The following is a 27,191-nucleotide window of genomic DNA, read 5'->3' on the forward strand; positions in this document are numbered from 1 at the left end:
GTAAAACCAACACCTTTATTTTGATGAAAAGGATTGTAAATCCCTTCATGATTTAAGTTTATGAAGAGCATATTGGGACGATATAGAAGTGGGGAAGTGTTAATGGAATTGGGATTAGAATAATTTCCTGTGAGAGCCAAAAAAATACAACAACATTTTCGTCAACCTCTAGCTCACAATTCGTTGCTCTAGCTAGCTCCCTGCTCGCTGATTATAGAGGGCGACATTTTCTTAATGATCGCGCGTGTGGATTTGTTTGTGTCGTTGAAATTTTATGAAAATCGCTTATAATTTGAAGCAATGGCTGCCAAAAGAAAGCCAGATGCGCAGATCCCAGAGGAGGAAAGTGACCGTTTGATTGTTCGACCATTGTAAGTATTTTTATTTATAATTTTTTTTTCTCTTGGGCTCTATTTTTTGCCCGCTATTCCAATGTCCCACCTATTCACTTTGGCGTTAGCTAACATCACTAATAAGAGGATTTACAGAATGAAGTCCTACGAAATTTACCAAACGATGTGAAGTCAATTTCTCCTAATATGATGAATAACCCTCAAATACATAGCGTCATTTAAGCGTTGATTTTCTTCTCGTTGACAAAATACGGCCCAACCTTGCGAGTTCTCAAATTTTTTGTCTAATATTGTCTAATGACATGTCGAGCGAAAGAGGGCGCGCGATTTATCTTCATAATCATATCAAAGACACTAGGCCTACTACAAGGGAGAGACTAGACACAAAAACTATCTTACACGTAAATCGATGCAAAGCGTTACGCGAAGTCGGCAAAGTGTCCAATCTTTTTACTGTAAAGACTTTGGCACTGGCAGTAGAGGCGCACGGCCAATATTGCACTCCTAGTACCAATGAGGTCCAAACATTACATGTATGGACCTCATAGGCGACATCAGTGATAAAACCGGTTAGACATTGCCGTTTCTATTTGCACCCAAGAACTTTGGCAAATGTACGCCTTAATACATAGTGGATGGTAACAATTTAGGTATTAATTAGTTTTAAACATGATAAGGAAACTTCTACGACATTTGAAATTTAATGGATTGAGGTTAAACTTACATTTTCAGTCTTTTTTCTTGAATTCTTGGTGAGCGTTCCAAACGCTGTGGGGACTGATCAACTACGATGTGATTCACGTACTGGTCAGCTGATCGGTCAGGTGATCGGTTGGTTATCTTTTTGTCAGACGTTCATAATTTATATTACAATATATCAATCTTCAGTATCTTGATTTCAAGCATCAGTATTGCAGGGAAAAGTCATTATCGATTGGAATCAATGGCAGATCGGGGGGGGGTTGAGCATTTCTGGCCCGTTCCACCTTTTGAGATTCATAGTCAATATTTTGGCACTCATTCAATGAACAAGGTTATGATATAACCTTGTTCTCAGTTATATCTCCATGTGTGGCAAAATAAGGATGGCAATGTTTGGCTTATTTTCTCTTTTTCTTTGGGAAAAATGCTTGATTTTTTTACACTGACAGTTTCCATCACAATTATTCGTTATACGACTTGGCCCTTAAGTAAATTTGATTCTTTAAATTATTTTTTCTTAATTAAAAATAGAGATTAAAAAATGACAATTTTCTTGCCATATTATTTTCTATCAATAGAGGGCGTACACAAAAATATGCCCAAAATTCAAGTTTTTGAGCGCTCTAGTGAATACAAAAATTATTCCCAAGTTACTAATGAAAAATAAATTGCAACTGTATGGAAATTAGTAATTTTGGTCATAAAAGTGATATTTTAATCATTTTTTAAAGTGTGTGCTGTGTACAGCATTGGCATGCCATAGTCCTACCTGTAGATTCTCCACAGGCAGGATGGTTGCAGTGAACAAGTGTATTTTGGATGTAAAAAAAAAATGTCGTTCGTACAAAGTTAATTCCCCCCCCCCCCCCACCTCCTTATGAGAATCACAGCAATATTTGTAATGGGGATATTTTGTTCATATTCTTTGCTCTTTTTTGTCCTTTTCTTTTTTGCTTCCCAAATTTATTTTACTTTGAACATATGACTTTCTATATTTAATGACAAACTTTTTTAGGGGGGTGGGGGCTTGCCAAATATAACGCGCGACAAGATGACCTTCTTTTTTTAGTGACAACTTTTTTTTTATTTGTCAAATTTTACGAGAGACAAAATGACCTTCGATCATTATTAATTAAACCTTTTTTTTGGAGGGTAGGGGGCTCGCCAAATAGTGACACACTTTTTTTTGTAAAATGTTATGCAAGAAAAAATGATCTTCAATCATTATCAGCTACCTTTCATTTTTTTTAGGGGGGGGGGGGCTTGTCAAATTTTACGTGGGACAAATGACCTTCATTTTTTAGTGATTTTTTTTTTTATACTTGACAAATTTTAAGAGGAACAAAATGGCCTTCAATCATTTTTAGTTAAAACCTTTTTTTGGGAGGGGGGCTTGCCAAATATTTCACAAACAAAATGAACTTCAATTTTAGTGACCATCTTTTTATTACTTTTAAAATTTCACGCAGGACAAAATGACCTTCACTTTTTTTTAATGTTATGTTATATCGAGATTTTTTACCTGACTGCTAAAAAAGCACGAATGCCTGTGAGCAAGCAACCAGGGGACCAACGGCTTAAGGTCCTCTCCGAGGGACCTGGTAATGAGGATAAGCCTTAAGGACGTTCCACAGTTATATTTGTGCGCATTATGATCTGCGCATAGTTTACACTCTGCGCGCTGACGTCACAATGGATGAACAGGTGATTAATTAGCTGCGGGTATCAGCTGATTTTTCTCATCTTCTGCACTTTAACTGCAGATCCGATGCGTTATTTCATGAAGCTAAAAAATTGAATTATTCCATGGACCATTCAAAAAAATATTCTCTACAATTTCAAAATACTTTACTCTGCAGTGCTGCCAAGAATCACGAATATTACCCCGAGTTTGAATAAATGGTAGAGTGGTTTTGATTTTTTCTTCACATAGATACTAAGCATTCGGCCCATTTTTGGTGTTTTAAAAGGCACATTTGCTCTAATAAAAATGCTGATAGTTTAAAAACAAGCACATGAACCCCTATTTTTTAATGTTTGTACCTCTTAGGTATACCTTCCTCTACAACTCTGCAAATTTTGGTGAAAATGACATGGATTTTGAATAAAGTGCAGCATTTATTGTACGTTTGTAGTTTGTTACTGAAATTTTACATTTTTTAGATTGGGATTTTGTTATCTTTTACGCCATTTTTAAGAACTGACAGTGCTGTTAAACTTAAAATTGCAAACAAATAGCACTATTAATAGATTCTCAATTCTAACGATACAATTATTAACTCTCTTGCGAAATTTGATGACTTTTTCATGTATTTTGACTGAGTAATGGAGGTTTAAACTCATTGTAGTAATCTTGGGCGGTCTAAAAATGCCAAATTCTTTTGAATGCGCAATTCTTAAGAAAATCAATTTGGGTGAACTTTGAAGCTCTATAGCAAAAAATCAAGCACATGGACCTATGTTAATTTTTGCATATTTCGAATATTAAGGTTCTAAAGTATCTATGTGCAAAGTTTGGTGAAAATGACATGGATTTCACTTTAACTGTGGAACGTCCTTAAGGGCACTAGCGCACCACTTGGGAATCGAACCCGGGTCACCGGAATCCGAAACCCCTGCTCTACCGACTGAGCCATCGCGCCTCTGATATGTTAAACTTGGGGGGGGGGGGAGGCTTGCCAAATATTACACGGACAAAATGAGTCTTTTATTTTTAGTAACCATCTTTTCTTTTTACTTGTCAAATCTTACGCGAGACAAAATGACAATTTTTCTGTGATAACCTTTTTGGGGGGGTTGTCAAATTTTACTTGAGAAATAGCACCCCCCCTACTTTGGAAAATCGAAGATTAAGATCATGAGTATAGCCTACATCTCAGAGGCATAAACAGATGGGGGCATGGCTGGCCATCCCCCGAGTGGATTTCACCTGAAAAAAAAACATAGGAGCAACGGAAGGAAGAAAGAAAGAAAAATGAAAGAAAGAACGAAAGGAAATTTAAAAAGGAAAGTAATGTGAGAACAAATAATCCGGGGGGGGGGGGGCTACTCAGATAATAAAAAAATCTGCCATCTGTAATTAAATTGGATTAGTTAATATCCAGAGGTCCCAGGGCTACCAACATACGTGTAGCGCGGGCAGTGCATGGCGTACCTAGGATTTTCCACAGGGGGGCAAAATCGGCCGCCAAAAAAAAAGGAAAAAAAGGCTCTTCAATGAAAAAGGTCTTCAATCGTACCAGAAAAAATTTGACAAGCAAAAAAAAAGTCTTCAAGCTCGCCAGGGGGGGCAAAATAGGTATTCAAGCTCGTCGGGGGGGGGGGGCAAAATAGGTTTTCAAGCTCGTCAGGGGGGCCGGGGGGCAGAGATATGTAATTTGCATGGGTTTGTGACTCATCGGGGGGGGGGGGCAGACTGCCCCCCCCCCCTAGGTACGCTAGTGCTCGGGACTTACATTACGTAACTTGTATCTTCCACATGCGACATGTACTATGCCCCCTCTTATATACCCCTGTTATGCCCCTGCACAGACTCGTCTACATTGATTTCGATATTTAAGCGTCATTATAAAATTATAGCAAAAAGAACGCCTTGATTAAAGGCCATTACCCCTAGAGACTCGCGAGCGTCATGTGACAACTCGCCCTGGATTTGCACGTACAGGATCCTATGGCGACAAAATCCATCGCAAGAGTTGGCCAGAAGAGGCGATGAAAACACAAAATTTGGAAAGAAAAGAACCCGTGAGTACCCGTTTTACATTATAATTATGAAATTAGTATATAATTGATAACATAGACCTAAATTTAGGCCGTAATTTTGATTAATTTACTGGAAATTCAAGGCCAAAACGTACCCGTCTGGACTCTGGCGTCGACTTTTCCAACACGCGTTGGAATAGCGGTGTAGCCCCAGAGTGCAATATTGGACTTGGAGACTGTCTCCAATGTGGGAGATTATCTCCAATAAAAAATGCCAATAATTATCAAAGACTTTTGTAAAGAATTTGGGTATCCAATTTCAGAGACAGTCTCCAGTTTTGGAGATCAATTTCCTTTGTTTACATTTGCTGCAAAAGGATAACCTTGGCGGCAAATAAAAATGTGATAAGCAGATTCCTCATGAAAAATTACCCCTTTTCACCATAGACTTTAAAAATTCACCGTCTACTTTTGTTTTGATAAGGATTTGGCGCTTGTGTAGTTTCGCACCTCCCCGTTTAATGGTTTTCAAACATGTACAATCTCACCCTAAATAATTCACAACCTAAAATACTTGCATCTGAGCCTCCAAAGTCCAGTAGAAGTTGAATATTTGCTGTTTTGACACTTTTTTACAAAGTTTTACACCTATTTCGGAATCACTCGGTCGCTTGATCAAGCTCAGCGCTGCACATAAGCAGTCGGTACGCGTACAGTACGTACTACCTAGTGAAGTGCAAGAAGAGCGAGTTTTTCTATGGTATCTTCAAAAAGAGTTTTTCCCCACTTTCAGCTTGCACCAAGTATTACGGTAGTGGTTGTGCAGAGTGGTTGATGTTTGTTGTGTGAAGGTATGTGTGTGGGGTGTGCGTGTGTGTGATTTTTTGAATGAAATAAGAAATGTGAAAAATGTGAATACACGTAGATTTAGCGATGAAATAAGAAATAACAATTGTAAACTGAAGGAAAGTTCTCTGACCTAGAGTTCAAAACAAGGCTCTACATTATTATTTCTTATTTCATCGCTAAATCTACGTGTATTCACATTTTTCACATTTCTTATTTCATTCAAACAAGCGCGCACCCCACACACACCTTCACACAACAAACATCAACCACTACCGTAATACTTGGTGCAAGCTGAAAGAGGGGGAAAAAAATCTTTTTGAAGATACCATAGAAAAACTCGCTCTTCTTGCACTTCACTAGGTGGTACGTACTGTACGCGTACCGACTGCTTATGTGCAGCGCTGAGCTTCAAGCGACCGAGTGATTCCGAAATAGGTGTAAAACTTTGTAAAAAAAAGTGTCAAAACGGCAAATATTCAACTTCTACTGGACTTTGGAGGCTCAGATGCAAGTATTTTAGGTTGTGAATTATTTAGGGTGAGATTGTACATGTTTGAAAACCATTAAACGGGGAGGTGCGAAATTACACTAGCGCCAAGGATTTTTGTTGTCAATCACACACAAAACAAATGGGCTTCTGACCTCAGTGAGACAATTTTGTGTGCAAAACGTTATGTTCTTGTTGGTGTCCTCTGAGGTCTCGTACAGGTATGTCCTGTTTCTGAAATCAACCATCTAAAAAGACGTTTATTTATTAGACTTGCTTTTTCCAAACATAAATCATAAATCCACCGCTTATCAAACTATGTAAGACAGGACAGCTGCAGTTGTAAAATATTGTAAATGATGAATATGATTAACAGTAGACCATTAGGCCTGATTTCACAAAGGTGGTTTTTAAAACCATCGGTTGAAGCCATGGTTTATGCAGATTTCCTGTATAAATTACGCTTAATATTTACCGCTTATATTAAAAATGTCCAATGCTGATGCGCGCCTTTGTCACAATGCGCCATATTGATGCCTGTTGCCATGGTTAAATTCGCTATTCATGAGTCCACTGTTTGAAGAGTGGACATATTAATTCAAAGCAGTTGGCTCATGAATGAAATAGTGTGGATAACCACGGCAAAAGGTGTCAATTTGGCGCACTGTGTCAAAAGCACGCATGCATCAACATTGGACATTTTTTAATACACGCTGTAAATTAACGCAATTTATACAGGAAATCTGCATTTATAAACCATGGGTTCAACCGATGGTTTTAAAAACCACGCAAACTATATTTTCTTAACCTTAGTAGAAGCATGATGCGAATGAAAAAATAATTATTTTCCTTCAAACAGGGGTGCTGGTCAAGAGGTCGGGAGGTCATGCATAATGCTCGAATTCAAGGGCAAGAAAATTATGGTAAGTTCATCGCACTTATGGGGAAATTCACCAAGATAATTATTTTGGTTCTAGAAAGCAGAAAAAAATCATAAGTATTGTAAGAGATTTGAAAGAATATAATCCATCATAAGATTATATATTATATCATCAGAGCCAGAGAAATTTCCCCTAATTTATTATAAATTTTGATTAAATTAATCCCTTTTACTTAATGATAAAAAAGATGAATAAGAGTAGGCTTTCTTAAATCCCTTTAAGCACACACAGTCACACAAATGCACATCATTTTATAAACTCATTGCGGTCTGTCCCTGATGAACATTCCAAAGTTTGACGTGAAATCATTGTAAACATTTTACATGTTTGGGTGATTTTGATTTATCAATGAAGGCAGAAATGTTTCTATGCATGCATGCATGCGTGCCCTATTTTCACAATGTTAAAGTACAATTAAATGTGACCTATAACTCCAAAACCACCAATAAGTTGTACGGGAAGGTTCTCATTAAAAAAAATATATATATATATATTAAATCGGTCTTCAAAAAGCCAGAATTAAAAACTTAGCTTGTCTGAAGGAGTTTTTCTTCATCGTTATACTGTAAACATTTCGAGTTGTAAAGTTGAATAGGAAACAAGATACAAGCGTTTCTTTGACACATGTTTTTGCGGATTGCTTGGAAGTTTCATTGAAATTTCACATTGAGCACATCTCATGCTGGAGTGAACACAAACTTCAAATGTTGTTCTCTCCTTATTTTCTGAAGCTCTCACTTTGTTTTCTCTGCATTCAATCAAGTATTTGAGTGAGATATTGTTGATGAAGTTTGACAAAATTTCATATATCATTTTAAAGCTTAGGATGTGCTTGTTTAAACTCAATAAAAATCTTTAAATTCATTTTGGGGGACTTTTTGTTGGTTTGGAGTTGGCTGGTCACAAATTATATTTAAGAGCAACACTTATATTATAAAGTGTAATAACATTTTTTCAGTTTCAACAGCTAGATTTAAAGGAGAATGAAACTCTTGGAGCAAGTTAGCTTTTGTGAAAGCAGAAAAATCAAAGAATAAGATCAACAAAAGTTTGAGTAAAATAGGACTAGCAATAGAAGAGTTATGAGCATTTGAATGTCGAGATCACTAATGCTATGGAGACCCTCCCATTGGCAATGCGACCAAGATCTATGATGTCACAGATGAACAACTCTCCCCTTTTGGACACTGAAAATATACCCCAAAACATCTCTTTTTGCTCATTCTAATCATATGACAAATGATTCATCAATGATATAATGTTGTGAAACCTCTGTACTTGTGAAACCTCTGTACTCTCTCATAAAGAGAACACCTCACCTTGTGATAGACTCTGTAAAAGTGAGAATATAAGTGAAATAAGTACTAAAGTAATGAGGGAGTTGTACGTGTGTGACATCACAGATCTAGGTCGCATTGCCAATGGGAGGATCTACATGGCATTAGTGATCTCAATATTCAAATGCTCATAACTTTCTTATTATTCATTCAATCTTCCTCAAACTTTCAACAATATGTTTCTTTGATCTTTCTCTTTGATATGGATTCAGCTGGTTTCAAGGGTTTCATTCTCCTTTAATTTATATTTGAATGCGAGAACATTTCTATGCATGCATACCCTGTTTTCACAAATTCAAAGTGCAATTGAATCATCATGTTTGTTTTGTAGCTTGATTGTGGAATCCACCCTGGTCGTGATGGCATGGACTCTCTACCTTACTTTGATCTCATCGACCCTGAAGAGATAGACCTTCTTCTTGTTAGCCAGTAAGTAATGAACCTCATTTATATATGTATACATTATACATGTATGTGAGAAGAATCACATTTATGTGAAGCGTTTCGGCCCGGTGGATTAGTCTCCGGACTTTGAAACAGAGGGTCGTGGGTTCGAATCCCAGCCATGGCGCAATTTCCTTCAGCAAGAAATTTATCCACATTGTACTGCACACGACCCAGGTGAGGTGAATGGGCACCCGGTAGGATTTATTCCTTGAACGATTTTAAGACATTAATATGGTGGCTTAGCTACAGCTGGGGTAATAATATGATACCAAGTATCAAAGCGCAGTTGAGTATATGCACATAGTATTAATGGACATATTATTATTATATATAAAACATGAATGGTAAGGTTCCCCAAGTCTGCGCAGTTCCCCTTGTTAGCGCACACCCGCATCTCAAGAGTTCGGATAGGACTTGAGCAATTTTCTGTCTGATATTCTATTTTGAAATATCCTGTTTAATCAATTTCATATTTTTGTTTTATCCAGCTTTCACTTAGACCACTGTGGAGGTTTGCCATATTTTCTAAAGAACACTCAGTTTCGTGGACGAGTTTTCATGACCCATGCGAGCAAAGCTATTTACAGATGGAATCTCTCGGATTATGTCAAAGTCAGGCAAGTACTATAATCGTTTTGATGTTTGGGGAACTATTGATGGCGTTCTTTGGAGTTGTCTACCATGTTGTAACACTTCTACTACTACTTTTTCTTACCTGTTTAATGATGATGATGATGTTCGTCCTTTGCTAGCGAAGACAACCACAACTTCAAAACTTTCTGTGGGTTCGAACTTCGAAGATGGCTGATTAAACTAATCTTTGCGGAAAAAGTTTGTTGTAGTGTGGGCAAGCAAAAGGCGGCAGTGGGGCAGGCAAAGTGATGATGCTTGCTCTCTCTTTTCGACACAGGCGTTTTTGTTCTTTCTTGCCCACACGTCTTGACTCATTTACTTGGAGGGGTCTGAATACACCTATTTTACACGAGTTATAATTTAAAATATTTTTTATGATTTTTTCTTTTTTTTAAGGTAAAAGACAGTAGTTGCAGCAAACAATTATTTCCTAATCTTTAAAATCAAGGTCAAATGCCACCATGTTAACATCTAGTTCTGGTCCACTGAAATAGACTTATCTTTGTGAAATAATCAAATCTTAGCTGAAAACCGGATATTCTGATGATCACTAACACAGAAAAGCATAAGTGGGACCATGTATTAATATTGCTTCGAAAAAATACCTGACATTTGATGGAAATCCGCGTTTATTTTGCTCATTTCTCAGCAATTACGCATTTCTTCCAGAGCTATTGGGCACATATTTTTTATGTATACATTCAAACACTGGTGGTAATTTCATTGGATTCGGTTCGGACTCATTTTGAGATCGTTACCACGACTGGTATTAACCTTTAATTGTACCATGTCTATTACAGTAACCTATCAGCAGAGCGTATGCTGTATACCGATGCAGACCTCCAGACGAGCATGGACCGGATCGAAACAGTTAATTTCCACCAGGAAGTCGATCTGAATGGGATACGTTTCTCATGTTTTCATGCCGGTCATGTCCTGGGGGCCTGTATGTTCCTGATAGAGATTGCTGGCGTCAAGGTATTGTCAGCTTTTAAATTGGAAAGCATTTGTATTTGTTGTAGTGTTATTCGAGCAGCTTATTTCTTTTTTTATGGCAACATTCATATTTTTTAATCATTTTATTTGATCAGCTTTCTTTCAAGTTGGCAACATTAATATTTTTCTAGTGCTATGTGATCACTTTTTTTTTTCAAATTGGCAACATTTATATATTTGTAGTGTTAGTTTGGTCTACTTATTTTTTGAAAAATCATTGTCATCACTGATATTTTTTAAATTTTATTTGATCAGCTTTTCTTCAAAATGGCATTATTAATATTTGAAGTGTTATTGGATCAATTACTATTATTTCCCATATCAGCAACATTAAAATTGTTCATTCATTGCTGCATTTTCTTCTTGAATGATAGCCAATAACTTTACAGGTATAATTTTCATTTGACCATGTAAAACCAGTGATTTTGAGGGACATTTTTTTCATCACATTTAGGGATTTTCTTGAGTTTGAAATGAAAAAAATCCTTACCTTTAAATGAAAGATATTGAGGCATTTAATTGGTCCGGGTAGGCTTCCTTTTTTTTCCCTTTTTTTTTCTCTTTAAATGTACTTTGCATGAATTTTTTATGGTAATGTGATTTATGTGATATGATTTATGATGATGGTGGCTCAGTGGTAGAATGCCCGCCTCCTGAACGAGAGGCCATGGATTTGATCCCTGGCCAAGTCATACCAAAGACTTACAAAAATGCGACTTTTTGCCTTCTTGCTAGGCGCTCAGCAATTTAGCTTGGAGAGGGGTAATAATGTGTTTATATGCAGGGCCCGCTGGTAGAGCAGTTTACTAACGGAAGTGTCTTCCCTGGGTGAATAAAATGTTATTATTAATTATTATTATTACTGTATTCTTACTCCCAGATACTCTATACAGGTGACTTCTCACGCCAAGAGGACCGGCATCTGATGCAGGCCGAGTTGCCCAATATCAAACCAGATATTCTCATTACGGTGAGTGCATTTATTCCTTTCATTGTTATCCTTTTCAGAATTATTGTCAGTATCAGCACTAATCCCCATCATCATCATCATCATCCGTTAAAGTACAGTCCACCAGGTTGGTGTATCATCGTACTTGTAGAATTATGCAGGAGTATGTACAGTGCTGTGGAAGATCTATTCTACGTACACGTGCGGTTAAAAAAATAAAAATCAGCGCAGTCTTAGCGCAATTGGATTTTCTGCACCTCAGCCTTGAAGCTGGCTACTGAAGTGCAGTTAACTGTAATGGCAGGGAGAATATTCCACAGTCTAATGGCATCAGGAATAAAATTTTTCTGTTAAGTAACAGTGCGAGCATGTGGGACGTGTAACCTCATCTGATGACCACGAAGCGAAGTGGAAGTAGCAGCCTGGTTGAAGTACTGCACCTTTGGTACATCAACAATTGTGTTTACCAAGCGATAAACCATCACCACCTTGAACTGGGCTCTTCTCTCTTCAAGGGTGGGCCACTGTAGCTGTCGTAGCATATCGGTGACACTACTAGTGCGACGATGGTCTCCCATGGTGAATCTAGCATATCGTCGCTGCACCATCTCCAGCTTCCAGGTGTTGTCCTTGGTGAAGGGGTCCCACACTTCACATCCATATTCCAGGACAGGTCTGAGGAGAGATTTGTAACATAGAACCTTGACGCTTCTTGGGCTTGAGTGCAGGGTACGTTGCAAGAAGGCACGTGTAGAGTTGGCCTTCTTGGTGACCATGCTAATATGGTGGTTCCACTTCATGTTCTGATGAATATGAACACTAAGGTATTTTGCAGAGCTGACCTTTTGTAAAGGTCGATCATGAATGGAGTATGTCATGTTTAGTGGATTCCGCTTGTTGGTTACTGAGATAGTTTGACACTTCTGAGGATTGAATTTCATAAGCCAGTCTGACTCCCATTTCTGCAAGGAGTCAAGATCCTCTTGAAGTTTGTTGGCATCATCCTGAGATTGGATCTTGCGGTAGAGTAGGCAGTCATCGGCAAACAGTTTGGTTGTTGTCTGAGATGAAATGCAATCAGGCAGATCATTGATGTAGAGTAGAAACAGGTGAGGGCCGAGGACACTGCCTTGCGGCACGCCTGACGAGACTGGGATAGTATTTGAAGTACATCCATTGACGACTACTCTTTGAGTTCTGTTGTGGAGGAAGTCTTGAATCCAGCGCAGGGTAGTAAGACGAATGCCGTAGAACTTTAGTTTGTATAGAAGTCGGTGGTGGGGGACTTTATCAAAAGCCTTCAAAAAATCTAAAAGGATCATGTCGTGCTGTTCGCCTTTGTCAAGTCCTTTGGCAAGGTCATCACAGGTGAAAATGAGTTGGGTGATACAAGAACGTCGCTTACGGAATCCATATTGAGCATCTGTTATAATGTTATTACTATCCAGGTGATCCATAATAGAGCTGCAGAGAACATGATCTAGGACTTTGCACGAGATAGATGTCAGAGATATGGGTCTGTAGTTCTCTGGATTACTCCTATCTCCTTTCTTGAACACGGGAGCATCATTTGCCATTCTCCAGTCATCTGGGATAATGCCTTGATGGATAGATGCTTTGAAGAGTATCGTAAGCGCTGGGGTAATCTCATTAGCAAGTGTTTTCAGTAATCTGGCAGAAATTCCATCTGGGCCTGTTGCTTTATGAGGATCAAGTCCGGATAACAGCTTATTGACACCAGTTGGAGAAATGTCAATTTCACACATGGATGGATGAGGACTATCACCTTTATCAGGGATGTTGGTGAGACACTCATCCTTCGTAAAGACTGATGCAAACTGTTGATTCAGAGTGTTTGACTTCGAGGTGCAGTCAGATTGGATGATTCCATTTGATGAGTTCAACGGAGGAACACCAGTTGTATCACACTTCTTACTCTTGATAAATGACCAGAATCGCTTTGGGTTGCTCTTCGAGTCAGGAGATATGATATTCCTGATGTAGTCATTATATGCCTGTTTACATGCAGATCTTGACTCTTTCTTTAGGGCTCTGTATTTCTCGAAATCTTCCTCGGTACCTGTTTGGCTCCTTGCCCTTGCATACTGGCGCTTCTTTCTTCTTGACAAGCGGTTCACTTTAGTATTTATCCAAGGCTGGATCATCGTCATTAAAAGCATACATTGCAGTCGTGATTATTATCAACAATGCCTTCCTGATCACCATAATCTTCATCATCATCATCACAATCATTACTGGTATATGTATCAATATCATCATCATCATCACCACCTCCGTTGTCATCAACATCATCCTCATCATTGTCATTATCATCATCAGCACCATCTTCATCATCATCAATAGCATCATCATTATCATCATTGTCACCACCGTCACTATCATTAATGTCTTCATCATCATTGTCATCATCACTATTAGTGCATTGACATCAACATAATCAAAATGAATTCCATGATGATCATCATTATCTTCGTCATCATCGCCATAACCAAAGTAAGCCATGTTTGTGTACATAGTCAATGAGGTTCTTTACTTTCCTACTTTTCAGGAATCCACCTACGGCACTCACATACATGAGAAACGGGAAGACCGAGAGGCGCGATTCACAAGCACAGTCCATGACATAGTCAACAGAGGAGGGCGCTGTTTAATACCCGTCTTTGCCTTGGGGCGAGCGCAGGAGCTTCTTCTGATTCTTGGTAAGGTCTGAACACCGCTGTTTTTAATGATTATTAATTTTTGGAGAAATATAGCCATGCTTCCGGTTGCTTAATCAAATTGTGTTTCTTTTTTCATGACTATTTTTATTGCAGAATTGCATTTGAAAACAAATCTGACCATTCATCATCATCATCATTCGTGAAAGTATAGTCCACCGGGTTGGTGTATCGTCGTACTTATGCATTAATCTATAGATTAATCTATAGAGGAACCGGTTTTCTCTAGGACACAGTCTTGCAGTTTCTGTTATTTCACGTTGGACTTGAAATTAATAAAGTATACCCCTTTGGATAAAAACAATCAAATAATTCTTCAGATCATTGGAAAATAGAGTTGTGAATGTTTTTCGCCTCTACCCACCAAAGAAGGTTATCAGGAACTATTTTTGGTGGGGTAGCCTGTTTTAGTTACGAGGCCCAGAGCTTCTATTTTGTAATGATTTTGCTTCATATATTTCCCATACTGTCCTATCAAAATCTTCTGTTAAAGTGTTTCATTTTTTAGCCAATTCATCTCTGTAAAGCCGCTCATCATTTATACTACATAAGCAATAACCCATTTTATCTCCAAACTATTTTGTAGATGAGTGTTGATCCAACCACCCCAAGCTCAACGATATAACAATCTACTATTTCTTTTTTTTATGAGTGGTGACCTGTCCTCTGTGTTTTGTTGTGTAGATAAGTATTGATCCAATCACTGAACTTCATGATATACCAGTCTGTTATTTTGAGTGGTAACCTGTTCTCTGTGTTTTGTTGTGTAGATGAGTATTGATCCAACCACTGTGAACTTCATGATATACCAGTCTGTTATTTTATCCTGTTTGAGTGGTGACCTGTTCTCTGTGTTTTGTTGTGTAGATGAGTATTGGTCAAATCACCCTGAGCTTCATGACATTCCAATCTACTACGCCTCATCTCTGGCTAAGAAGTGCATGGCCGTCTACCAAACATATATAGATGCTATGAATGAGAAGATCCGAAGACAGGTAAGGAGTTGTCCCGCCCAAAAAGTCCCGTGGGTGTTTCATAAAGTTGTTTGTAAGTTACGAATGACTTAATGCATGACTGGTGATCCTTTCTTGTGGTGAATGATATCCCTATATACAGTTGAGGCCAGAAGTTTACATACACCCAGGAAATTGAAAGAAAAGTTGACACTTGCCAAACATCATAAAATTTACTGTATCTTATAAAATATTTGTGCTATTATCATAATGACAAATTTGATATCAACCAAATGAATATGTCATGCTCCTTTATCATACTGCTTTGTCATCAGGAGATATCAATCGTAAATACAATTTTTTTTAATTGGATCATATCAGATTGTGTAGTGCTGCCAGGCGTAAGCTTCTTCTTGTGTTTATTATTTATGGTCTTATCCCTTTTCAGATCAATGTTAGCAATCCATTTGTATTCAAGCACATTTCAAACCTGCGTGGGATGGACCACTTTGATGACGTTGGGCCGTCCGTTGTCATGGCGAGCCCTGGTATGATGCAGTCAGGCCTGTCAAGGGAGCTGTTCGAGAACTGGTGCACTGACCGGCGCAACGGTCTCATTATCGCGGGTTATAGTGTGGAAGGCACTATGGCTAAGGTAATTTAAACTGGATGATGTTTATGGTGGTGGTGCTGGTGGTGGTGATGATGGTGATGATGATGATTGTGGTGGTGGTGATGGTGGTGGTGATAATGATGATGGTGGTGGTGGTGATGGTAATGGTGATTGGTAATGATGTTGATGATGATTGTGATGATGATGATGGTGATGTTGTTGATTGCATCATCATATATTTCAAATTGATTGTCAAAATCTCTTGTTCTACTATCAAGAACATACGATGTCATATATCAAAGTGAGTTAATGTGTGTTCGTCTGTTCTTTTTATAGCATGTGATGCCATATAAATGTATTTTCCTATTCTATTTATAGCATGTGATGTCATATATATGTACATTTCCCTTGGTCTACTTATAGCTGTGATGTCATTTTCTCCTGTTCTTTTCATAGCATGTGGTGTCCTTTTCTCTTGTTCTATTTATAGCATGTAAATGAAATTCTCCCTTGTTCTATTTATAGCATGTGATGTCATCGCCCGAGGAGATCCAGACTCTTAGCGGTCAGAAGGTTCCACTGAAGATGTCCGTTGACTACATCTCATTCTCTGCTCACGCTGATTATGAACAGACATCAGAGTTTATCAGAGCTCTTAAACCTCCTCAGATTGTAAGTAATACTTGGCAATTACGGTAGTGATGGTATGTGTGTAAAGGAGGGGGAGAGACAGGGAGAAGGGGGAGGAGATGGTGGAGAAGAAGAAGGAGGAGGAAGGGGGAAGAGGAGGAAGGAGGAAGGGGGAAGAGGAGGAAGGGGGAAGAAGAGGAGGAAAGAGGACAAAGGGGGGAGGAGGAGGGAGGGTGAGGAGGAAGAAGATGAAGGGGGAGGGAGAAAAAGGAGGAGGAAGAAGCTGAAGGAAGAAGAGGAAGAAGGGAGGAGGAAGAAGCTTAGCAAAGGATTATTCACAAAGTTTGTGGGTATTCTGATATCAGAAGTAGTGATAAGCAAACTGGCATATAAATTGTTCTAAATAATAGCTTGAATTACACATTAGTCAGCTGTAGGTAATAATAATAATTTTGACTGGCTCTTCTATCGGGAAACATCAAATATATTGCCCTTAAAAGAACCATATTGCCCTCGTCTAAAGACTCAGGCCAATATGATTCTTTTGCGGGCAACATATTTGACGTTCCCCTCAAGGCCAGTCAATATTATATAATTGTTTTCTTCAACGTGGTCAACAATCTTTTGACTTTCCCTTCTCTCTCAACATTTGTAGGTTCTGGTCCATGGTGAAGCAAATGAGATGAGTAGATTGAAAGCTGCTATTTTGAGAGAATACGAGGATGACGACGAGTATAACATCCAGGTCCATAACCCTCGCACAACCCAAGCTGTTGAACTCTACTTCAGGGGAGAGAAAATGGCAAAGGTATCGATGATGAAGATGATGACGATGGTGATGATGATGATGATGATGAAGATGATGACTATGATGATGATGGTGATAATGATGATGATGATGATTATGATGATGATGGTGATAATGGTGATGATGATGATAATGATGAAGATGATGACTATGATGATGATGGTGATAATGATGATGATGATTATGATTATGATGATGATGATGGTGATGAAGATGATTATGGTGATGATGATAAAGATGATTATGATGATGATGATTATGATGATGATGATGATGGTGATGAAGATGATGATGATAATGGTGATGAAGATGATGATGGTGAAAATTATGATGATGATGACGATGATGATGGTGATGATGATGAGGATCGTTATGACGATATTTACAAGTAGGACAATGCCAATTAGTGATTAGGAGTGTGAAAGTGCCTTAGATGATAATTACGATATTTTAGGCTGTTAAGATGGATTCTTCTTTTTAATAAGATTTGCTAAGAACTTTAGATATGCGTAAAAACAAAATTAAAGAAATATCCTTCGTTAATACATATTTCCTTGAATATGATCTTCTTTCAGGTGATGGGTAGCCTTGCAGCTCAGCGCCCTAGGCACAATAGCAAGATATCGGGGATCCTTGTCAAGAGAAACTTTAACTATCACATCATGGCACCGTCTGACTTATCAGGTAATTAGTCCAGTTTAATACTTGGTCTGCTTCCCAGATAGTCTTGCTATATGGGCTGAACCCATTTGTTCTAATTGCCATTTAGTCAGCACTGCAAACGGTCTAATTTTGTACAAAGATTTAATTGATTTAATATCCACTTTGTCTGCTTATTATTTTGCACTTTGTTGAATGAAAGCTTGGTTCATAAGCAGTTCGTCTTACCATATGGAGGAAGTGAGGTTATACCAAATGGATATCAGACGGATCGGGTTTATAATTTGAAACGAGATAATAATAATAATAATGATAACGGCATATTTACCCAGGGTAGCCACTTCAGTTCCGAAAACTGTTCTCCCAGCGGGCCCTGCTATTATCATTACCCTGGCTTTAGCACGGCTACCTTGATGAGGCGGTCGAGCATTCAAGGAATTTCTTCCTACCGGGTACCCATTTACCTCTCCTGGGTCAAGTTCTGCACAATGTGGATAAATTTTTTGCCGAAGGAAATTACGCCATGGCTGGGAATCGAACCCACGACCCTCTGTTTCAAAGTCCGGACACTAATCCACTGGGCCACAACGTTTTATGAGATCAAACGGTAAATGAGCTCGATGAAAATTAGAAGTTAATAAACTGGTCCTAGACAAACTAGCTTTACACCATGTTGGAAATGGCGAAATGGAAATTACAGGAAGGATATGAAGACCAGTTGGCATTTTACTGTGTGAAATTTTGGGTACCATGTCAAAAGTCCGAGCCTCGTCTCTCGTGCGAAAATCAGTCAAGTGGGCTTTCATTACCAATGCAAGAAAGCCGCTATGAAAAGATGCATAGTGCCTTCATTGCAGGATTCCTGTCAAAAGACGAGGCAAAGACTTTTCTGACCACCCCCCCCCCCCCTTCTATCACAAAGCCCTTCTTTCTATAATTCTTATTTTCAGAGTACACGGATCTAGCTGTTCGAAACATGACTCGGCTCCAGAGCATCGCCTTCCATGTCCCGCCTCTCTCTCACGGAGCCCTTCTTTCTGTAATTCTTTTTTCAGAGTACACGGATCTAGCTGTTTGAAATGTGACTTAGCGTCAGAGCATCACCTACATGTACCATGTCCCGCCTCTCTCTCTCACGGAGCCCTTCTTTCTGTAATTCTTATTTTCAGAGTACACGGATCTAGCTGTTAGCAATGTTACTCAGCGTCAGAGCATTGCCTACCATGTCCAGTCTCTCTCACGAAGCCCTTCTTTCTGTAATTCTTATTTTTAGAGGACACGGATCTAGCTGTTCGAAACATGACTCGGCGCCAGAACATCGCCTACCATGTCCGTCTCTCTCTCTCACAAAGCCCTTCTTTCTGTAATTATTTTCAGAGTACACGGATCTAGCTGTTAGCAACGTAACCCAGCGCCAGAGCATCGCCTACCATGCCCCGCTCTCTCTTCTCACGCACTACCTCACCCAGTTGTCGACCGACCTGGAATATACGGAGCTCAACGACAAGCCCGCTCTCCGTATCTTTGGTGAAATCAACATTGTCCATGACCCAGCTGCAAGGGTTATAACATTAGAAGTGAGTCATTCTTCCCCTTTTTGGTTTATTTCTAATTCGTCCAATTGTCAACTCATCTGCTATCATTTGGTCTACTATCAGTTCATCCACTATCCACATGGTCTAATTGCCATTTTGTCCAATCACCATTTTGTCTAATAACCAGATGGAGTCCATATACTATTTGGACTAATTGGACAAAGTGTTAATTGTGCAAAATGAATAAAAATGAAATGGATATTGAACCAACTGGTTATGAGACGAAATGGTCATAGATGAAATGGTGATTAGACAAAGTGATGATGGACCAAATTGTTGTTAGACAAAATTTTGATGGACGGAATGGCATTAGACTAAATGAAAGTAGACCATTTAGTGGGTGGACAAATTGGCAATTTACCCCCTTTTCAAAAGCCATTGTATTAGTTACAAAATAATGATGATGATAGTCTGGTCAGTTATAAGTCATTGAACAACTATGTTATTTGAGCAATTAGAATGCAAAGTATCACCCTTTCATGAAATTCATCTCCCATTGACTCTGTAGTACAAAATTGAGCCATTTTCGGCATGACATTGCCTCTTAAAAGAAATGGGGTGTCCCCAAGCTGTACCCCTATGTGACTAGTTGTGTCTCAAAACCTGTGCGGGACTTCAAAGAAAATAATCATGAAAGTTTGCAGCGCTTCCTTTGTGTGTTCCAAAAAAATCAGGCCAACCTTTGAGGGGGGGGGGGCAGGCTTTTTAAGGTTGATACTATAACGCTAAATGTTCACAGGTTGTTGTTATCCATTCATCAGATACAATCAGTCATTCCTACACACAATATATGTAACTGGCATGTATCCTAATTTAACTCTTAACATGTCCCATCAATTTCGATTGAAAACTAGTGAATTTTCTTTTTGAAGTTTAGGAAAATATTGAAAGGCCTTGCCTGGTGTGTAATTAATTGGAAATTAATCCACATACACAACACAAGAGGCATTGTTATTTTGCAAAGCCTGTACTGTCATCATTAAAGAGAAAATGAATTATTACAATCACAGATAATACATACACTTGCACGAAAAATGACAAGGGTTATTTGTTGAATAAATTTCCATTTTGAGGAATAATGAAATTATATTATATCTGAATGTTGAATATGGGTTGCCATTTTGAGGAATGAGATCATTAATGCTGTATGAATTGTTTGTGTTCCAGTGGGTTGCCAATGCTGAGAATGACATGTACGCTGATGCTGTCATGACGGTAGTAGTGAGGGTTGCTTCCGATCCAGACGCTCAGAAATGTAAGTATATCCTTATATTCATTCATTCAATGTTTCTAGAGAATATACAGAAATAGGGGCAAAAGGGTTGAACAGCATCCCGTTTACAAGATATAGGCTAAGGGCCCGATAATAATGATAATAATAATATTCCACTTTTATATAGCGCTTAATACATCGGAAAGGCGTGTCTAAGGGGTTTACAGATTACAGAATAATACCCTGGTCATCGGATTCAATCAGTCTTTCCCACACACAATATATGCACATCCTCCACTCCCTGGGGAGTATTCCAGTCAGTTGCCGATGAGATGCACACAGTACTGGACAAGCTACAATGACTTTCACATCCTACCGGGTACCCATTTAGCACCTGGGTCAAGAGTGGCAGTGTGGATTAGCGCGTTGCCAAAAGACACAAGACAATGGTGGGAACCGAACACATGACCCTCTGTTTACAGGGCGAGAGTCAAAACCACTACACCACGGGTCCACGGCCCCTCCACAGAAAGAGTTAAGTTTAGCGCAACTTAAAAAAATCAAGCTCAAGTTCCTTATACAGTCCAGTCTTTCATTACTTGAAATCAAGCTGCATTTCATTGCAACTCTTTGTACAACAGGCCCAAGATCAAATGAATGTATATAACATAAAATAATATAAGCAGTTATATATCAACAACAAAAACTAGTATATAATTATTAAATGATGAAAGTTATTCCAAGATGATATAAGTAACACCAACATATGAAGAATACGTGTGTACCACTCAGGGGCCGCGGAACGGTTTTCAATGTGGGGGGCTGATCATGCAAAAAATCACAATCATATGGTCATTTTTACGTTTTTCTACACGGTTCAGGAAAAAAGTGGGGGGGCTGAAGCACCCCCAGCCCCCCCTCCACCCCCCCCCGCTTCCGCGGCCCCTGCCACTAAGCGGAGAGTTAGCAGGAGTGCCATGTGTGTTTGAAGGAGAGACGAGAAGACAGGAAACGAGGGGTAGATAGGATATTTTTTTTTCAATTGGTCTAATGCCAATACGTCCAACCATCAACTCATTTACTATGATTTGGTCTACCATCAGTTCGCCCACTATCCACAGGGTCTAATTGCCAGTTGGTCCAATATCCGTTGTAGTCTATATACCATTTGGTCTAGTTGGACTAAGTGTTAAATTGGGCGAGATGACTGAAAAAGGGAATTAGACCATCTGGTTGTGAGATGGTCATAGACGAACAGGTGATCAGACAAAGTGACTGTTGGACCAAATGGTTATTGGTCCAAATGGCTGTTAGGCGAAATGATGATGGATGGAATGGCATTAGACTGAATGAAGGTAGACCATGTGATGAGTGGACGAGTTGGCAAAAGACCAATTGCCAATTAACCAATATGAAGAAGGATTAAAATGAGAGAGAACACATATTGGTGAGAAAAGAGAAAGAAACTGGGGGTGGGGAACGGAATGAAGAATAAGAGGTTAGCCTATAGAAAAGTCATGTGCCAAAGTGAATATTGATTCATCCGTTTCAAGTTTTTACCTTCAGAGGCCATTCTTCATCCCTTGCAACGATTACCAACTGGAATCTTGTCCCATTCTGTCAAGTATTCATTTGATACTCCACACTCATTTCAACTTGTAACATTCTTCTTGCAGTCAAGCAGTTACCAGCCAAAAACGACAGCCAGGTATTCAGCGAACGTCTCATGGTCCTGCTAAGGGATATGTTCGGTCAGAGTACTGTTACAAACTTTGCTGACAGTGATGATCTTCTTGTCTGTATGGACGGCAAAGAAGCACAAGTCAACATCGAATCCCTGGTGAGAAAATTATCCTTGAAAGTTTATACATTTGTCAATTAATGATAAATACCAGTTCTGGTAACGGTCTCAAAACGAGTTCGCACAGAATCCAATAAAATGACCACCAAAGTGTTTGTATGTATAATTGAAATGTATGTGCCATATGGCTCTGGAAAAAAGGTGTGTAATTGCAGAGAAATTAGCAAAATGAGCACAGATTCCATAAAATGTTGAATATTTTTCCAATAATAATACACTGTCTCACATGTTTTTTGTGTTAGTGATCATCAGAATTATTGGTTTTCAGCTAAAATTTCATGATTTCACAAAGATAAGTTTATTTCAGTACCAGATCTAGATCTGTCATTATATTGCGTGGCATTTAGTCTTGATTATAAAGACTTTCTCATGAAATAGTTGCTTGTTGCAAGCAAGGAGCTTTGTTGGAAGCTCCTTGTTGCAAGCTACTTTCCTTTACCTTTAAATGCACAATGTTATGAAAGAAGTTGAGCTTTCACTGTGTCCTAGACATCATTGGGCTCCAATTCATCTTTAATCTACTGCCTTATGGAACCTCGGGGACCATGTATAAAGGTCATGGGAATCACATAATTTACTAATTTATTACTGACCATGTACTGTTTGGTTCATAAACCAGTTCAGGTAGCCTTATAGACCAAATGGTGTTGGATAAGGAGATGTTAGGCAAAGTGGGAGTAGCCTAATTGGAAATTAGCCAAAATAGTGTTTGGGCTATATGGTAATTAGACTAAATGGATAGTAGATCAACTGGTTGTAGACAAATAAGGATTAGAGCATCCTACAAAGAGATGTGATTGATACAATCAACAACAGCTATGGAAAGCCAGCAACATCAACATCTAAAATGCATGTTTGTTCAAAAAAATTTCTAGATATGAATGCATATCCATAAATTCATTGATTTCTTGACAAATTCCTGTGTTCTCCTTTGTTTACAATGGTTATTTTACAAGTTTCCTGTATAACAAAATTATGACGCTGATGGATTTCCATAGAGTTACGATTGATTGGATCGACTGTAACTCTTTGTAAGACAGGACCCTGGGCCCTGTCTTACAAAGAGTTACGATTGATCCGATCAACCACAACTATGGAAAGCGAGCAACATTAACATCTAAAATGCATGTTTGTTCAAATATTTTCTAGATATGAATGCATATCCATAAATACATTGATTTCTTGACAAATTGGTGTTTTCTCCTTTGTTTACAAAGGACATTTTACAAATTTCCTGTAGAAAAAAATTATGACACTGATGGATTTCCGTCTTACAAAGAGTTACGATTGATCCAATCAAACGCAACTATGAAAAGCCAGCAACATCAACATCTATAATGCATATTTGTTCAAATATTTTGTAGATATGTGTATTCATATATTCATCATTATCTTGACAATTCAACGTGCTTCCTCTTTGTTTACAAAAGGACATTGTACAAATTTTCTGTCGGAAAAAATTATGACAATGATGGCTTTGCATATATTCGAGGTTGATTGGATCAATCGCAACTCTATGTAAGACGGGCCCCAGATGGCAATTCACCAGTCTATATCCCTTATTCTTTCTTTCAGGAGGTGAAGTCTGAGGATAAGCAGCTGAAGTCCATGGTCACAACTGCTATGAAAAGATTGCATGAAGCGATTGACCCTGTTGCTATCGCCACCTAGAAGATGGGAACTAGAAAACCAGCTATTAGAACTAGGTACCCGAATTGATAGTTCTTGACTACCTAGTCAACTACCTAGAATATTTATAATGGAGGACTGATTGTTGGACATCAGGGGTGTAGTGAAGGTCGGCTTCTGGTCCAGATTTTGCCGGCCTCGGCCTTGGGTTGAATCACATATGTACAAAGTCTATTGGAGAAGTTATTCTCCAGCTGCCTTGTGACTTGTAAGAAATAGCCTTGACTTCATCAGTGGTTGGCACTACCAGCAGCGGCTCATAATGTCCATATTACCTTCCATGAAGGGAAGTGATAATTTAGAACACTGTGGACCAGATTTCAGGTATCTATCGACCCTGCTGATGTCACCTCTTATCAGCACAAAACGTCAAGATTCCTGTTGAGGAAGGCTGTAATAAGCATCGATATCAAAAAGCTGGTTGTTGTGGTTCCATGATATTTGCTCCGGTGACGATTGCTTCGCTACAAAGTCCACACATTAATGGAATGACCAACTTCAACCCTGGATTTAACACTATGCCCTATCCTAAACCTAACATAAACCCTATTGCAACCCTAACCCTCTATCTTAACAAAACAAAACTCGAAGCAATTGTCGCAGGAGCAAATGTTGTGTCACCGGATGGTGCGACATGAGGTCAAAGAATGGATTTGAAGCTTCATGCTATCGGCCGATACGAAATGATGAGGTTATATGAAACAATAAACCTTGATGCTATCAGCACCTGGAAGGTCGTTGAGGTTGAACTGCTTCAAAGACCACTTCTGCTGCTCTCAGCCTTTCTGAGTTTGGAGGAAAGAGTATGAATTTTTTTACCGTTTTGATTTTGAGTTCGTTTCAAAATGATATTCTTTGTTTTAAATGTTACCACACATTCCTTTTAGAAATGGGTTTGGGAGGTCTGCAAAAGACACAAAAACTCACCTACTGTCAGTGATGTCCATTGTCTTGTTATAAACTATTGAAAATCATAGTATCTGATTGACTGAGAGCAAATTAGTCTGTGAAAATTACCAACCAAATTTTTATGAAATGCCTCCCTGATCTTAATCATTTAATCACAATCGCCACTGTGTCATGAAAGAGAATTTCCTGTTGTTTTACAATTTTTTTTTTCTAAAGCCCCAGTCACATATAGACCCCGAATCTGATCCGGGGTGGTCCGGGGAGAGATCCGTGTTGGCGCCTTGGGCATCCTTGGAGGTCCAGGGTGGTCCGTGTTGGTCCTTGAACGTCCGGGAGGCCAACACGGCAGTTTTTTACTGTCAAAAACATCTGGCGTCATCCGTGGACTGCCGGGTTGGCAAAGCCATCCGGGATGGTCCGTGAAGGTTCCGTGTGGCTGCCGTGTAGCCACACGTGGCTGCCTGGAGTATCCTTGGCAGTCCGTGTTCTTTTTTCCCATCAAATCTTTACAACGCTATTTACTTTATGAACTTTTCAGGAGTTGTTAAACAGTTGACACAAACATGCTTAATTTATTTATGATTAAATGGATGATTTAACGATTCAGGATATTTTCTTACGCTTTGGAGATTGGCCCCAACCTAATATTTGTAAACTTAGTGCATGTATCAATAATTCTTTTTTTTTTAAATATTTACCCCAACTTTGTCTGTTATTACTATTTCACATTTCATTTTCTTAAAATAAATGTTATGTACCTGTTACATCAAAATTGTACATTAAGTTTTATACCACTTCCCTGCATCGACAGTTATGCGTCAGGACCTGGGCCTATCTTAATTTTTATTATGTTTTCTATTGACTTTGTAAATTTCTTTCCTTTACTGTGATTTCAATAAAGTGATATGAAATCAAATCGAAATTAGATTTGTCGTTCAATATTTAAAGTACTTAACAACTACTGTTCAAACAGTAAACTCCGTTTTATAAAAAAACAGCGTTTTTACTGGTTAAGGAAGTTTTAAGTTTTGATATCTTTTTTAAAAACAACATAATATAATGTTGCGACAAGGATGAAAAAAAATAAATAAATATCAGCTCATTATTATGAACAGATTTTCATTTGCCGTGCTGGTCAATATAGCTGCCATGTTGGTCCTTGAGCTGACGTGTCGGTCCGTGTAGCTGACGTGTTGGTCCGTGTTGCTGACGTGTTGGTCCTTGTTGGTCCTTGTAGCTGACGTGTTGGACCGTGTAGATGCCGTGTTTACAGTCATCAACGCTCAATCCGGGGCAAAACGATCCAGGACCTCCCCGGATCATGCTGGCATTGCCGTGTTGTTCCGTGAGGATCCGTGTTTATATGTGACTGGGGCTTAACCGGAAGTCATAAAAACATTATTTTACAGAATTAGAATTTGTTGGGTAAAGTTTTGCAACCTGGAACCCCCACACCTTCATAGAAGAGAAATAACTTTTAAGGAAAGTTGACTTGTGATGTGGCACACGTAAGAGATACTTCAAAATGGTCAAGTTCTTCATGAAATTCTGCAAATTCACAAATTTTCAGATTATGACTGTTGTAAAAACCTGTGTATGTACAAGTACTCTAAACAGATGTAAATATATTTTTGTTCTTATTATTAAACGAGTATGAAAAGCAAGTTTATATTGTTTCATCTTTTTTATTTTTTTTCAGTCATACCCTCATTTGCCTGCATTGTTCTTATATTATTATAACAATGTTCATTATCTGCATAACCTGTATTATAATGCATCAAAATTGAATGAATCAATGTTAAAACAACCAATACCCCCAACAGCCATCCCAAGGAGAAGTATAATGAAGAAACATTTATTTTCAATCCTTGTGTCAACACAGTGTGAACATACTGTGAACAAAATGAACACATTGTAAAAATGTGAACACACTGAGCTTACTGTGAATGCACTATAAACACACTGTGAACACCCGGTTACACACTGTGAACACCCAGTCACAAACTGTAACACACTGAACACCATGTAACACACTGTGAACACCTGGTTACACACTCTGAACACCCATTTACACACTGTGAACACCCGGTTACACACTAACACACTGTGAACATCCGGTTACACAC

At 38.7% G+C, this 27,191-nt stretch overlaps 1 protein-coding gene across 1 annotated transcript; it reads left to right on the top strand.

Annotated features, from left to right (window-relative positions):
* The first annotated feature begins 214 nt into the window (after positions 1-214).
* LOC129263542 (cleavage and polyadenylation specificity factor subunit 3-like) lies at positions 215-26,729 on the top strand. Its single transcript, XM_064100732.1, has 16 exons — positions 215-371; positions 6,953-7,016; positions 8,703-8,800; positions 9,307-9,435; positions 10,252-10,429; positions 11,328-11,417; positions 13,966-14,116; positions 15,002-15,129; positions 15,536-15,742; positions 16,226-16,372; positions 16,986-17,138; positions 17,714-17,822; positions 19,176-19,375; positions 20,561-20,648; positions 22,283-22,446; positions 24,043-26,729. The coding sequence occupies exons 1-16, from the start codon at positions 301-303 to the stop codon at positions 24,136-24,138; spliced, it is 2,073 nt and encodes a 690-aa protein (XP_063956802.1). The 5' UTR covers positions 215-300; the 3' UTR covers positions 24,139-26,729.
* The last annotated feature ends 462 nt before the right edge of the window (positions 26,730-27,191 follow it).

Source organism: Lytechinus pictus, chromosome 6 (assembly GCF_037042905.1).
Source record: "Lytechinus pictus isolate F3 Inbred chromosome 6, Lp3.0, whole genome shotgun sequence".
Lineage (NCBI taxonomy): Eukaryota > Metazoa > Echinodermata > Echinoidea > Temnopleuroida > Toxopneustidae > Lytechinus > Lytechinus pictus.